Below are 16,722 nucleotides of genomic sequence, written 5' to 3' on the forward strand. Positions count from 1 at the left end.
ACAAGGAAGATGAAGGTGGAACAGGATCTAAAGACCTCTTTTTCAGAGATCCAGAATGCTTCGTGCATTTGAAGTTCGCCAGTGTCGACGATGCACAGTTCTCTTCCTCGTCGACCGCAGATTCCAAGTGACTGTGAATGTGGAGGAGCAGGGACGTCTCGTTTGTGAACAAGCTTTCGAGCATCTTTTTTGGACTTCGGACTTAAGTTTACCTCTTTTCATATTCTTCTTGTCCTAAATCAGTGCGAGAATGTGAATAAACTCAATTTCTTCAGAAATATTCAAATTCAGAAATTAAAAAAAATAGTACCAAATAAATTTAGTACGAATTAGGTTTTTAATATCTTATTTTGATCTACAAATCCTGGATCGTTCTATCGCGGAAAATATAATTTCACGGAAAAGAATTTCTTCTGTTTCCCATGCAAAACCCCTTAGAAGAATAGAGTGAGTAATGATTCAAATCAAAGGTTTCAGATAACATTCTTAAAAATAGCAATACGAGTGGGAACATGAGGGCATTTTCAGGCGGTGGTTACGATCACTAACAACTAACTCCGGAAAAGCATGTTCCCTAAATCTAATGCTGCGATAGCCACAAAACGGAGTTTTATTGTATTGTAATACATGCAGGTTTCGCCACCATTTATGCTGGTTTCTAGTGCGTCTTCGAATCTCTTCAGTATGATTCAATGTATATAGGCTATAGTTCGCAATTTTCCAAAACAATAGAATATATATATATATATATATATATATATATATATATATATATATATATATATATATATATGAAAGTGACTATGTTTGTAAGTTAATAACTCAACCACCCGACCGATCTCGTTCAAATTTTCAACATAGATGAACTTCTGGCATGAGATGTTTTTTATCATTTCACTTTGAAGATGCAACTTGGGGGAGAGGGAGATATATAAAAATGATTGAAAATGACCAATGTTAGTGTCAAATGCATAGTTTTCGGGGTCGCTGAGATAAACAGTGACACTTTCGATGCAGTTTAAATCCAAATTCACCCCGCAACTTGGGTAAAGGGGAAGATGGCATATACAAAATGTTCGAAAATGACCGATATTAGAGTCGAGTCCATGATGTTTGGGGTCGCTGAGATGAACAGTAATACTTGCGATGCCATTTAAATTAAAATTTAGCCATGCAACTTGGGGAAGGGGAGATATATATAAAAATGATCGAAAATGACCGATATTTGTGTCGAATCCATAGTTTGTGGAGTCCGTAAGTTGATGGTGACAGTTTTGGTTCCCTTTATATCCAAAATGAAACATATTCTCCCCGTATGAAAACGAGTATTCTAGCTAATTTATAAAAAAAGAAAAGACTGAATAAAATTATTTGTTTAAAAGATTGCATATAAATCTGAGAATAAAAATAAAAATTACAGATATCCTTGCCTCCTGAAGATTTCTTGACGACCGAGATGGACAGTCGACTAATTTTTTGTATTCAGATAAAAACCACCTATATTCCATGTTTATACAGGTACACGGTGTTATAATAATAATTAGTTATAGTAGTAGTAGTAGTAGTATCATTGATAGTTATATTGTCTATGTAGGATACTTGAATATAGCAGTACTTGGAACTACACAAAGGATTTAGCTCGAATTGGCTCGACTCGACTGGAAACTCGATCCGAATTTGAGCCGAGTTGGGGGAAGTTTTCCGAGCCGAGTTCTCGAGTCGATCTCAAAGATGCCTGCTTCGAGTCAAGTCGAGTTTTGGGGGCCGCGGTGGCTCAGTGGTAGAGCGTTCACCTCTGGTGCTTGGGGTCCCGGGTTCGATCCCAGCCCCCGCCAAGTGAACTTTGTGGTGGACAAACACCGTGTGCGTGGGTTTTCTCGGGGGTTCTCCCGTTTCCTCCCACATTCTTCATTCCACCATTTCATTCATTATTCATCACCACAGTCTCCTTTAGCCTAACCGGCATGACCGTGGGACGTAAAACTCAAAGATTTCATTTCATTTCATTGGGGGTATCACAAACGTGTTAGGGCATGAAAAGTGGAAGGTTATCGCGAACGAATCTTGTGTATGCAACTTCTACTAGGAGAACTTATAAGAGTAAGACGGAAAAGAAAGACAGGTAACATACTGTATATAATAAAGTTACAAGTTCATATTACAGTAAGTTCAATAATGAAATACAAAGTGTGAGTTTTGAATATATATCCTAACATAATACATATTTATTTTTACATAATATCTTACGAGAAGTTAAATCCCAAAACTTCCCTTGCATACTCCACAGTCTAAAGACAAAAAAAAAAAAAAGTGTGATTATAATGTGACAAATTTCTATATATAATTCCACATTATGTAATAATTACGAACATCCAAATATGTGGATTCTGTCAAAGTATTCCAATGAATGTTTTTTTTCTTTCTTTTCAGTTCTACACTCAATTCCATTACGATGATTTGGCGCTGTTCGTGCTAATTGTTAAGAGTGTTGGTTACATCATGTAATTTTTATTGACTTAAGCCACAATCTTACTAAAGTCCGCGTTAATCACTGATACTTTTATATATATGTTATTGTCGTAGCTCTAACTGTTGTTCTAACAACTAGTGCATGAGCCTTTTCTGTATGAGAGCTCGAGTTCGAGTTCCACTTTAAACTGTAGATCTACCATCTACGTCTCATATAATCTCGGTTCTCAAGAAGAAATCTAAAATTCATGTTTTGTTTGATGTGGTTCCGTCTCTCTCCCAATTACATAGGGGTGATCTCAAAACAGATTGGTAGTACTCTCTTCAATTGCCATCAAGCGACATAAAAATTAGCAGAGTATTTCTTCTGAATCGAGACCAGAAACTACTTTACGAGACAAGAGGAGACGGGAAAAACTTTTTAGATTATCGACACGAAAGAGAAATAATCGTCTTCGAAAATTGAGACGAGACGAGAATTCTATAAAAATTGACGAGACGAGAAAATCTTATTTCTCGTCGTCTTTCTCGTGAGGAACATACTATATTTGGGATAAAATTATAGTCCTCACATCAAATTTAAAGGCTGCACTACTGAGCCATCAATCTTCTCCTTCCTTAGTGACACGGAAGACTTGATTTGATTACCAGTACGTTTGCGTAGTGTTGCTCACGAGACGAGACGAGAAATAAAGTTTTCTCCTGTCGTCTCTTAAATTAAGTGTTGGATTCTCGTCTCATTTTGATTCTCGAAGAATTATTTCTCTTCTCGTTTTATAAATTTATGCCTTGGCTTTCTTCTTAATTTTATCTAGAAATTATGAGAATGCTTCCGACTTACGAGAGTTCCACTAGGAGTGTAATATATCAACATTTAAATCATATTTATTATTGAAGTATATTATGTAATAACTTGCGTATCTTAAAATGTTGAGAAATACTCTTCATTGTCCAGGCTCTTGGGTTTTCTCGGGATTCTCCCGTTTCCTCCCTTTCTTCATTCCAGCATTTCATTCATTTTTTATCGTCACCGTCTCCTCTAGCCTAACCGGCATAAGCGTGGGACGTAAAACTGAAAGATTTCATTTTACTCTTCGTTGTGTTCGTACAACCACTGTAATAATTTATGAACTTTTACTATGAATGATGTAATACTGAAACACTGGTATCTAAGATTTCAGTGAATTGTTGCCCATGAGACTTGATAAATATCTTGTCTCAAAAATGAGACAAGAATTGTTGTTTCTCGTCTCGTCTCTAACTTGGACATACACTTCTTGTCTTAACTCTTATATAAGCATACACTTCTCGTCTCGTTTCCGAGACGACGCTAGAAATTTCTGTATCCTGCACATTACTTTTTTGCTTCTCCAAATACTAAATTTCTCAGTTACCTTTCATGCCACTTGTTTTCATTTGCTTTATTCATCAAGTATTTAAAAGTTAAACTGAATTTAAACATTTCTCTTTGAAGTATAATCTCTTTCTAATCAGATATGTTTTATTTAAACGAAAAATTCTCTATGCGATCTAGCATGATGCAAAGATTTTAGAAGAACCCGTAGTTATAAATCCTACTAACCTATTATTCTCTTGAAATTTTTGTCAGAAATATAATTTCTAAGATTTTTTTTAATATAATACGTATTATTCTATTACCATTCTATTTTCTATTACCATTATTCTGCGGACAATAACAATTTTAATGTGATAGGATTTAAGTTCTCTCTCTCTCTCTCTCTCTCTCTCTCTCTCTCTCTTCTTGGCACTTAGTGCATATCATTCAAAATTACTATATACATGATGTTTCAAAACAACACCGAGAACGTTCGGGAGCTGATTCCTGACACCAAGATAACGTAAAAAGTATAGACAAACCTGTGTGCACAAATGCTTCCTTTGAGTTATAGGCTGCCGAAAACGCGAAAAATGAACTTTAAAGGTCCACAGCTCCAAAACTATGGGACCCACCGTAGTCGGGTCAAGACTTAACTTAGGATTTAATATGTGCACTATCCAAATATCCATGTTTTTCGCGCGGGAGACCCGGGTTCGATTCCCGGCGGGAGCTCATGTGGTTCGGATGCCACGTTAATCAGTAGGTCCACGTCTCATATAGCCTCGCTGCTGAACGGGACGATAAACTCAAAGTCAACTCAACTTAACCCAAATATCCATATTTCAGAATCCTGCGGTACTTCCGCGACAATTTTTATAGAGGTTGTTGGTGAGTGTTTCAAATAATATGCCCGTAGCCAAATTCCTTCTATAAAATTTGTTGCGGAAGTACCGCACGATTCTGAAACATGTATTTTTGGATAGAGTACACGCTAGTTCCTAGGTGAAGTCTTGACCCGACTACTCTAGGTCCCATACGTTTGGGGCTATGGACCATTAAAGTTAATTTTTTCATGTTTTCGACAGTCTATAACTCCGAAAGGAAGCATTTGTGCACCTAGGTTGGTCTATACTTTTTGTCTTATCTTGGTGTCAGGAATCACCTTCCAAACGTTGTCGGTGTTGTTTTGAAACAACCTGTATATATATATATATATATATCATGATTTACAAAAATGTCTGTAAAACGGCTTGTTTCTTTTTTTAAAAAAACTCTCGTGTTGAGCTGGCTGGTTCCTCCCAGCACATTCTACACCTGCCTGTCACTACTTTGTGTGACGTCACTCGCTACTGTGAAGGGCTTTTCTTGAGATTGTCGTGCCTTACCCCGATCAAAATCAAATAATATTTTCGTAAACACAGCTACAGCTGGGGGCATAGAGGGAGTGGCACACAACGCACACAGCTCGCTGTATAGCTGCAGATACTTAGAGCTATGAGACGTGAGACCCATGGACAACTATAGTTGATCTCTTGTTACAAGGCGTTCAGTCAGGGAGACAACTTTAGTCTTGGTTGCCTCGCAGCTACCAAGGTCAGTTCCTGCGACGGAAGGAAACAAATGCAACATAAAACTACTCCCTTCTGTTTACTTTTCACTGATATTTGTCACCTTCGTGGGTACGGGTCACGTACTGAGTAGAGTTAAATGATATGTTTGTCAAGAATATATTCCGTATGAAGATATGAGTACTGAGAAGGAAAAAAAACATGTAGCTGTTTTTGTTCTCCTCTTTTTATTAGCCAGAGGAAGTGTGTATGGCTGTTTCAACACCCTTCTTGTAATTAGTTAGGATTCACTTCGTCTTTTTAGTTAACCTTTGGGTCTGAATAACACCGGGACAACTCGTGGTTATGATAGTGGCGTATTTTCGCGCCCGAAGGATTACGGAAATAATAAGTAATGTAGACTCCGATGCTTTTGAAACAGACGATGAAAGTAATTTGTAGGAAGATTCTAGCATCAATTTATGTGACACACATCTACCTCTATCTATTTTGAAATAATGGGTGATATCAATAAAAATAAGTAACTACTCCTAAGAAGTCCTGCTCGTGAATCGGAGTAACTACAGCTGGAGTAATCTCCTTCCTCAATTTCGTATCAATAAAACAAGCCACTAATCAGGTCTAGACTGCTCGAGATTTATGAACGTTCACTCGCGTTTCTTCTGCGCGTAGTAGTGAGTCGTATCAATAAAAGAAGTGATTACTCATTTCTCCCATCCGTCTCGCGGTCATTTCGTTGTTTCTAACCTATGGCGTAGTATCCTAAACGCCATGGAACGGGCAGGTAGCAACGACAGTTTCAGTCAAAGTGCATTTGTATTATAAAAGAGTTTCCAATGGTACTTTCAAAGTCACATTTACCAGAAAGTAAACGAAGGAAAGCCGAAACTTTGAAGGTAATTACAGTGAAATGCAACGAAATATCAAATACATCTACGACTTAGATACAAATTCAAAAGAGAATCTTTAATATTCGAGCGAGAATAAAACAAAAATAAAAAGAAGAAAAAAAACGGGAAAGAAGAAAGTAATACTGAAACCATGGAAATGAACCTATTTGAGCTGATGGATGTTGATTCGAATCCAGCAATATCAAGATTAACACGACAAGCGCATATCACGTGTGGTCCAAGGTCTTTGTAGATTGTTTGGCTTTAAGAACGAAATCAGACACTTGACTCCTTTGTTTTCTTTTTAAAAAAGTCCAGTCACTCACGTCACAAAGCACGTCCATCTGATTGCGTTTTCCGCACCATACGTGTCCCCTTTCGTCTTGACATACACAAAATACATTCTCATGTATACACCATTTCTATCAACGTTGAGTTGAGTTGATTATTAATTTAACATCCTTTTCAGTAGCGTGCCTATATGAGACAGAACCCACTGATTAACGTGGAATCCGAACCATATGAGCTCCTGCCGGGAATCGGACGCGGGTCTCCTATGCCAAAGGCATGTACGCTAACCGCTTAGCCACGAAATAGCTCTTCCTACTAACGTATTACTCTCCAAAATACTAGGTTTCTTTAATGCTACTTGTGTATAGTCAAGTGCTCCGATAGCACCCGGAAATGTATATTGTTCTTGCCACTCTGCCTTTGTTGTTTGCATATTACGCACACTTCCGAAAACAATCCATTTTCAGGTAGTCATAGACACAGTACTTTGAGCCACATCAGAATCCCCTAACATTCCGACCTGGAATCCCGGATCACTCACGTAACGCAAGAAAACCAAGGGCATCGATTTCTCTGTAAATTTAGGGGGGCATTCAGATGCAGAAGTATATATATCAGGATTTTAAGACAAATTGCACTCTAATTATGCCAAATATTGTATATTCATAAATACAATAGGGGGCCCACATGAGCTTTGGGGGGCCCGGGCCCCCTGGCCCCCACAGAATCGGCGCCCTTGAAGAAAACCCGCATCTTTTCATCATTACGTAGTCCACCATCCCGAATTTCGGTTGATTCTCCTTAAAAAATGTTGTGCTAACCACTCTACAGTTTCTTTCATAAATTTATAATGCTTTTTGTAATCTCCATTTCCAACATTTCTATGCAGTTTATAAGTTTTTCTACGTAGTAAAACAATCATGTACTCTGCCATTTTTCTCACGGAGTCACCTATTTAGCTTGTTCCACAAATTGCACCACAGAAGAGTCTCTGATTTTTCTTGATATCAAACGCGGAGTAGTTGCTCGGCTCGAGAATAGAGGTGTGATTACTCTAGAGGGGCGGGGCTTCTTCGAGGTCAGCCGAGACGACTAGTGCTCAGTTCTCTTTTTATTGATACCAATGCGAGTAACTACTTCAAAATTGGGCGTAATGAGTAACTTCTCCGTTTTATTGATATCACCCATTGTGTGATATGCAATATGGCGGAATTCACGTATTTCGCAGATTTAAATGGTACGCTGTGCCAAGTATATATTCCCTATAAAAATATGAGTACTCAGAAGGAAACATCCACTCCAAATCAGTGCGTCTACGCATGTCGTTATTATTATTCTGTCCCAATGACCTGTATGCAGATCCACATATGTCTTCTCACAGCAACATTATAGTAATCTTTTCCACAGAATATTTTTCATTCTATACTTTGATCCAGGGGTAGAAATGAAATTTTAGAACTAAGGGGAAAGTCAATAATAGATAGAGTTTGATTAGGCTATGTATCGAGAATACAAACTCAGACAGTCGGAAGTGCAAACAAACTTTAATGGAGAACGACTTAAGCAATAGCGATTGTTGCAGAACAATCAACAACCAAACAAAACTAATTTCACCATTCAAATTTCCTATTTGTTACTAATAACTACAGATATTTTTCTTTCTCTTGCACAAACACTTCAACTTACTAAGGGGATACTTTCCCCTTGTGCATGCGTAATTTCCACTGTTGCTTTCATCTCAGGCTTTTTACACGTGGATCGTATTTACCGGGCATTTTTGACGCTGGGAACTTTTGACTCGTATCTTTTTGTAGCGGGGCCCTTTCGCCCGGATCTTTTCCACGCTGGGCCGTTTTGACTCAGGCCCTTTTCAGGCGGGGTCCTTGTGACCCTGGCTCTTTTGACGCAGGTCCCTTTTAACTCGAGCCCTTTTGACCCGGGCAATTTTGACGCGGGGCCGTTTCTACTCGGGCCTTTTTTCGCGAGGCCCTTTTACCTGAGCCCTTTTGACCTGCGCTCTTGTAACTTGGGACCGTTTCTACTCGGGCCCGTTTGACGCTGGGCCGTTTTGACTCAGGCCCTTTTGAGGCGGGGTCCTTTAGACCCTGGCTCTTTTGACACAGGTCCCTTTTAACTCGAGCCCTTTTGACCCTGGCAATTTTGACGCGGGGCTGTTTCTACTCAGGGCCTTTTGTCGCGAGGCCCTTTTAACTCGAGCCCTTTTGACCCGGGCAATTTTGACACGGGGCCGTTTCTACCCAGGGCCTTTTGTCGCGAGGCCCTTTTACCCGAGCCTTTTTGGCCTGCGCTCTTGTAACTCTGGGCCGTTTCTACTCGGGCCCGTTTGATGCAGGGCCCTTTTGACTTTTGTCTTTTTCTCGCAGGAATCTTTCACCCGGGACCGTTTGACACAGGGCCTGTTTGACTCGGACACTTTTGTTGCGGAGACTTTTGACCCGGATCTTTTCGCTAAGGCCTTCTTGTAGTGGGGCCCGTTTTGACATGGGTCCATTTGACATAAGGTCCTTTTGAGTCGAGGTTCTTTTGACTCGGGATCTTTCGACGCAGGACCCTTTTAACTAGAGTCCTTTTGACCAGGGCCCTTTTGATGGGGGCCGTTTAAACGGGGACCCTTTTTTCGCGGAAACCCTTTCACCCGGGCCCTTTAGACTCGAGCCCTTTGGTCGTGGAGATCTTTTGACCCCGGGCCGTTTAGACTCAGGCACTTTTGTCGTGGAGTCCTTTTATCCGGGCCCTTTTGACCAGGGCTCTTTACATGCAGAGCCGTTTTTACTCGGGCTCGTTTATGCAGGGCCGTTTAGACTCGGTTCTTTTTGTCGCGAGACCTTTTGACCCGAGGGTTTTTGACTCGGGCCTTTTTGTAGCGTACCCTTTTTGGTACGGTCCATTTGACGTAGGGCCTTTTTGACTCGATCTCTCTTAACACTGGGCCCTTTTGAATCTGGTCATTTTGTCGTGGAGAACTTTGGACCAAGGCCTTTTTCACGCTGTGCTGATTTCAAATGGGACCTTTTGAGGCGGGGTCCTTTTGACCCGGGCTCTTTTGACGCAGTGCTCTTTAAACTCGAGACCTTTTGAGGCGGATCATTTTGACCAGGGGTTGTTTTGACTTGGGCCTTTTGTCGCGGAGACATTTTGACCCAGGCCTTTTTGACGCGGAGCCGTTCTCACTCGGGCCCTTTTGAGGCGGGCCCTCTTGACCCGGCCACTTTTGACCCAGGGCCACTTTATCGCGTCCCCTTTTGACGCTGGGCAGTTTTGGCACTGGGCCTTTTGTCGTGGAAATCTCATGACCCGGGGCCGTTTTTAGTCGGGGCCTTTTGTCGCGGGGGCCATTTACCCGGGTTCTTTTGACCGGATATTTTTGACCTGTGCTCTTTTTACGCAGGGCCGTTTTTACTCGGAAACGTTTGACGCAGGACCCTTTTGACTCGGGTCTTTTTTGTCGCAGGACCTTTTGAGCCGGATCCATTTGACGCGGGGCCGTTTTGACTCGTTCACTTTTTTTGCGGAGATCTTTCGACCAGGTCCCTTTTGACTCGGGCTCTTTTGTAGCGCGTCTCGTTTTGACACGGGTCCATTTGACGCAGGGCACTTTTAACATGGGTCCGTTTTGCCTTGAGCCCTTATGTTGCGGGCTCGTTTGACCGTTGCCGTTTTGACTCGGACCTTTCTGGCCTCGCCCTTTTGTCTGGAGCTTTTGACATAGAACCATATATATAATGCAGCAGCTGAAATTCCTGGAGCAGGCGGCGGGTATGAGTAAATTGATTATTAATCGATCCCTGGCGCAGTAAAATTTGTTACGCTACTGGTCATATCTGTTTCTTTCTCTTCTCTCTACATCGTGTCTGGAGATGAATGTTCTCTGCGGCGATTTTAAAAAGTAACAAGATATATGCTATCAATTATAAATGTTATGAATTTAAACAATATATATAGGGCAATAAATCGAAAAACTCTATATGGGCATTTGCCCCCCCCCCCTCCCGTTGGAAAAAATTCTGCTGGTGTTAGTGATTATCATGTTGCTTAGTTACTGTATTATATTGTGCTATACACACAATAAATACTTCTGTGTTTTATTTAATAATAAGAACCATATTTATGTTTATTACGGCCCTTGCTTGACAACATCGAAGCATATTCACGCTCAGTGTAATTAGATTCCATTCTCAAATAAGGTCAGTGAAGCGAATGAAATAATTCACGCACAAATCTAGGACTTAGAAAAGTGTCCTAGGAAATTTCTGAAGAGTAAAGAGCGCTAGTAGCAATTATTAGCAGTTATTAATTTAACATATAAGACAATAAATTGAAAAACTGAGAATACGAATCTTTTCAGAGATGGCAGTGTACTGACGGTTCAAATCTGTGCCTTTACTCCCTATACCTACGTTATTTCCCTAGTCAAAATAAAAACTCTTCAAAATTAATCAAAATTTCTTATGCAACCATCCCTTCCTTGGTGTACTGCGCAGTCACATACCCGTCACGGCGATGTAAAGGCACTTTTGGCGACGAGGATACATCAATTCCCGGAAAATTCCCATTTTGGGGAATCTTCCCGGGAATATTACCTGGGAATATTCCCGAAAATATTTTTCAGGGAATTTACCCATCACTAGCGACAACTAGCCTGGTTCCGTCGCTGATAGAGACACAAAAATAGTAGTAGTGAAATATAATTAATTTAATGGATATAAGAAGTTAAGCTTCTCAAAACATAACAATAAATAATAGACTTTACTACAAGAAAGATACACCATTCTTGATAATTTACGTAAATCCACTTTTTATTAAATTTTACGAAACAAATCCAAATCTTGTAATTTATATCTACAATTTCTTATCAACGAAATGTTTTCTTCTACAGTTTACATTTAAGAAAATATACGAGTACACCATCACATACAGTTGAAATGGAATGAGAAAACTATGTGCAATCTGTATACTAAAGAACATTAGGACATAACAACTTACAAGTGCTTACATACCTATATCTTGAGGAAGATGTGCTTGTTTCCTTAGCCATTCCCTTAGATATTTTAGATCTTTCTTCACTTGAACCGAATTTTCGTTAAGTAGCTCAAGTACAGACGTCTCACTCTGCTCTGCATAAGGCCTCAAATACTTTACACACTTCATTATGGGCTTATGAAATAAAAAAATACATATTATAATAGCTTTCTATTAAGAGAATACCATATAAATCTTTCAAACAGTATTATGTAACAGAGTTGACGTGGGTGAATGAAAACTTGACTCACCACCCACCATGACCCACCGTGACCCAATCTGACCTACCATCCACCATGACCCACTCTGACTCACCAAAACATCGTCATCGACTCTGGCACATGATCCACGGTCTCTTCTCTACTGATCAGAGCGTTTACACTTGTAATAAAACCAGATTGTGAAATTCTAACTAATCGGAGTTTGAATTTCTAGGGTTAATCGCTCAAGTACAAATCTATTACAAGAACGGCGGATCTGACCTTTACGATATAAAATGGTAAAGTGTTTTTCATGGGCCAAATTAGGATGAATTTCAATTAAATTATCATGGTGTAATTATTTCCTTGTTGAATTATCGATACTTTTCAGTGGAAAAAAGGATGAAATTCGAAAGTAACAAATCAAAGTAAGTAAACCAACGTAATGGAAAAAACTAAAATTTTCCATATAATTATGCATATAGTACAAACTTAAAATTTCCGTGTAATTAAGCTTACAGTACAAATGTTATGTCTATTTTTCTCACAACTTTATTTATTGATTGCCCTGTGCCCTGAGCGCTCCATATAATAAATATAAACTTTTGCAATTATTATAGTAGAAAGCAGTGGATACATGAATCGAAGAACTGATTTTTTGTTTCTCAATTAATAATTGTTTCTCAATTTGTTTCCCAACTAATATCAATCGTTTTCGATTATTTTTACAAACCAACCCAATACCATTTTTCCATATGTAGAAAGCGCCCCTTGCCCATAAAGGAAAAATAAAAAAAATGCTAGGACACGTTCTTTTTATTTTCAATAAAGAGTTAATACACTGAATTTCAGCTCCGTAAGCTAAACGGCTGGCGAGAATTTTTTTCGCAAAAATTCGGATCCCCACTACCCCCTTAGGATATATATTATAATGAAAGCGATATGATAACATACCAGTTTGGATTAAGGCCTAAATATATACCAAAAGTAATTTCATTTGACTTCGCAATTTAGCCGTGATGATCAGACACACATAGTTACATTCATTTTTTATATAATAATTTATATATTACAGTATTCAAAAATATATTTTTTCCAGTAGTTAGCTCCTCTAAAAACTGACAGGCTGTTTGTCTCAAAAGCCAAGTAGTGGTATAAGTTCTTTTGCTATTATTACAATTACAAATATCAATATCCAAAAGTGCCTGAAGTTATTTTTTCACATACAAGCAAGGTTTTCACATACAAGTGTCACACTTCGATCTACTTGAAACTCCTTCAGTGATTTAAGGAATCAAAAGTAAGATATGCGTGTTTTTCTATATCGGCCAACGTGGGGGATGATGGGGGTAAACACCCCCTCCCTAAACTGCAAACATAAGGTAATATGACAACTTTGTAGCAAGGCCATAGCTGGCAACGCACAATGCAGATTTGCTTGAAACACCTGCAGTGAATAAAGGAATCAAAAGTAAGACATACGTGTTTTTTTTTATATTGACCAACGTGGGGATGAAGGGGGCAACTTTTAGTAAGGCAATAACTACCATCACACAATGCAGATTTGCTTGAAACTTCTGCAATCAATAAAGGAATTAAAAGTACGGCATACGTGTTTTTTTTTAAATATTGGCCAACGTGGAGGATGAAGGAGGTAAACAAACCCTAAACTAGAAACATAGGACAATTTGACACCTTGTAGGAAGGCTATAACTAGCAACGCACAATGCGTTTTTCTTGAAGCTCCTGCGGTGAATAAAAAACATTAAAAGTACGACAAACATGTTTATTTTATATCGGCCAACGTGCAGGTGAAGGGGAAAACACCCTTCTAAACTGCGAACATAATACAATATAAGGCCATAACTAGAAAAGGAAAATGCGTGAAACTTGTACCAAATTTCACAAAATTAAATCCCCACGTTAAGCGGGTTTGCATATCCAGGCTCCTAACTATGAAAACATTTACGCTCACTCCAACCTCAATCATTTCACGAATTCAACCTGTTTTACGTATGTTATTAGGACATAATATCGATTGTGATTTATTCTAAAAACACTTTTATACATTGCAAGAGCTGTAACGTCCAAATATTTACTGAGAACTCATAGTCGTATCGGAATAAACAAAAGCGAGTATGGAACAGTAAACTGCTTTCACAAGAGGCAAAAGAAGATGTGCAAAGGCATACAAAACGGTTGAGTGGTTTGGGTCGATACACTATCAATCACATGTTTGTGTGTTCAAACCCGGTAGTAAGTTGTTTCTTTTTTAAGTGTCTTCTTATTTTCATCCGGAGGCTGAAAATATTTCTTTGAGTAACTCATTGAAAACTTCTTTTGTTTCAAATTCGATTAGAACGGAACATTATATGAATTGCGAATATTAAATCCATAGCCAAAAAAAAAAAAAAAAAAAAAAAAAATGAAGTATACTCACTACTCCATTATCCTCTGATTTGTAACGAAAAACTATTTATAAACAGTGGTGACTTAAGAAAATTATCCTCGGGGGGAATTTCAATGTGCGTGTGGAGGGCAAACATTGGTAGTCCACATTGAGCACGATCGAATATATGGTCCTGAAGGCGGAAATTTCTTAGCTCGAAAGGGGTCTCAGATTCTCCGTCAAATCACGTCTTGAAAGTATCATTGGTTAAAAGCTTTTCGTAGCAAATATAATATTACACTTGTTTCTCGTTCTACATTTAGAATTGGTAAAATCATAACGTACAGAGGATTATAATAAAAGCATAAAAATTACAATACCAATCATATATAAATTATCCTGTAAGTTACCAACTTTGGGTCAGATTAAAACTCAAATATTTGTTTTCGGATTGCACTTAGAAGTAAGTCCTCTCTGTATAATCCTGATTGGACAGCCATGTATAACTCTAATTAATTAATCAATATTTATACAAATATTTTTTTTATTTTACTAATTTTACTATTCAATATTATATACACTTCATTTCCAAAATCAAAATCTCGAAAATGTATATTGTACGAGTGCAGATTCGGAAATAAATGATTATTTATCATATATATTGGTCTCTATTCGAAATTCTATTTAATCGAATCCGACAAGAACACAGACAGAAACATTGAGAACAGGTGAAAAAAAGGTGCTGTACCCGGCGGAGATTCGAACTTAGTTCGAAAAGTGCTTTATAAGTCGAACGCTTTAGACCACTCGGCTATGGTAACAACTAGTAATTGTAGCAAAGGCTTCGAGTAGTAGTTCCTATTACAGAATAACGTTTTCTATTGCCTAAAATTTAAACCTATAATATGTCTATTAATTTGTTTCATGATAACGTTTTCGTTACTTTGATGAATGATGTATGTTGTTATATAGATTCTATTACACGTTCTTTCGTAAATATTATAGAAAGTATCAGGGTTATTTATGATCTTTCATGGAAATTGACTGGCGCATGCGCAGTACACAGACAGTTCAATTGGAAGGCGAGGAAGGAAACGCTAACACACTGTTAGAATGTTTCATCGCTGTGAAGTATAAAGAACAGCTAAAATGAATTTTACTCTTGTCATTGCGTAAAGAATCACCAGGTTAATGTTTGTCCAAGTTCTCACTGATCAACTGGACTCATGAAAAATAATTAATATTGTCATTACTGCACAATATGAAGAATAAATAACGTAAATTACACCACATTGTTCTCGAATTCGAACCTAGCTAAGGAAGGGACAATAAACAAAATGTGATTTATTCATTCGAATTGAGATAATTTAATGAAACTAGAAATTACACAATCAAAAGGAAAAACATCGTTAAAAAGGCAATAATACTTTTATCCGAGATGTAAAATAAAGTTATTAATTTACTGAAATGAAAGTAATATTGGGCATGATATAGAGTAAGAAAAAAAAGTAAATGTATTCTTAGAAACGTTCAAAGTAAATTCACAAATACTTTTTGAAGATATACTACTCTTCTTTAACGTTTTAACGAACTAATAAGTAAACAAGCAAAGGAAAAGAATGAAGAACGAAAGTATTGCTCTTGAAAAAATATAATAAATAAATGAAACTTAAATAAATGTTTACACAAAAATAACACACTAGTACTTCGTGTAATCACCTCCAGAGTCAATAACTTCTTGAAGTCTGGAGGGGATACTAGATACAAGTCTCGAGCAATACGACGGTGTGTCACGAAAATGTTGCCACAGTTCCATAACATGATTTTGAAGAAACGTTTGGTCTCTGTCTTCTCGTCTCTCTTCCCATTCTTGCACCATGTAGGCCCAGAGATGTTCAATTGGGTTCAAATCTGGGGATAGAGGGGACCACTCAATACAAATTAACTCTGGATGTTCACTTAGCCACTCTCGTGTTTGCCGGGAAGTGTGAACAGCACTGTTGTCATGCATAAGTATATATTCTTCCTGTTCGGGGAAGTTTCTTTCTAAGGGCGGTAACAACGTATTTTCGAGGATATTAATGTAAACACCGCTGTTCATTCTCTCAGGCACCGCAACCAAATCTCCAGGACCAGCAGCCGTCATGTATCCCCAAAAGTGTGCTGATATTCGTCCTGAACAAGAAGTTCTGATAATATTTTGTTCAGCATATCTGGTTCCGCGCGGTCTATACAATATAACTCTGCCTTGTTGGTTAGACTTGAAAACCTTCTCGTCGGTCCAGATGACTAAGTCCCAATATGACTGAGGTTGGGTTATGTTATTCTGTGCCCATTCCATTCGTCTGGCCTTGTGAGTTTCAGTCAGGAGATTCTTCCTAGCGGGTCTTGAACAGTGTAGACCAGCCCCCAATAATCTTCTTCTTATTGTTTCGTGAGAACAATTATATTCTCTGGCTTTGTCCAAGAGGATTGACGTGTGGCGTAGAGGTCTGTTCATTACTTCTGTAACTTAAGCTTGATCTTGAGCTGCAGT

General features: G+C 38.4%; 1 protein-coding gene across 3 annotated transcripts in view; it reads right to left on the reverse strand.

Moving 5' to 3' along the window:
* The window catches only part of LOC145693302 (alpha-tocopherol transfer protein-like), a 373,161-nt gene that overhangs the window by 69,688 nt on the left and 286,751 nt on the right, over nucleotides 1–16,722 (reverse strand). For all 3 annotated transcript variants that reach the window (XM_081769164.1, XM_081769163.1, XM_081769161.1), the window contains one exon: nucleotides 11,576–11,732. In XM_081769164.1, the coding sequence (XP_081625290.1) occupies nucleotides 11,576–11,726 (151 nt within the window). In that variant the 5' untranslated portion in view covers nucleotides 11,727–11,732. The remainder of the gene's footprint in view (nucleotides 1–11,575; nucleotides 11,733–16,722) is intronic.

This window comes from Thermobia domestica, chromosome 8 (assembly GCF_964235325.1).
Source record: "Thermobia domestica chromosome 8, izTheDome1.hap1.1, whole genome shotgun sequence".
Taxonomy (NCBI): domain Eukaryota; kingdom Metazoa; phylum Arthropoda; class Insecta; order Zygentoma; family Lepismatidae; genus Thermobia; species Thermobia domestica.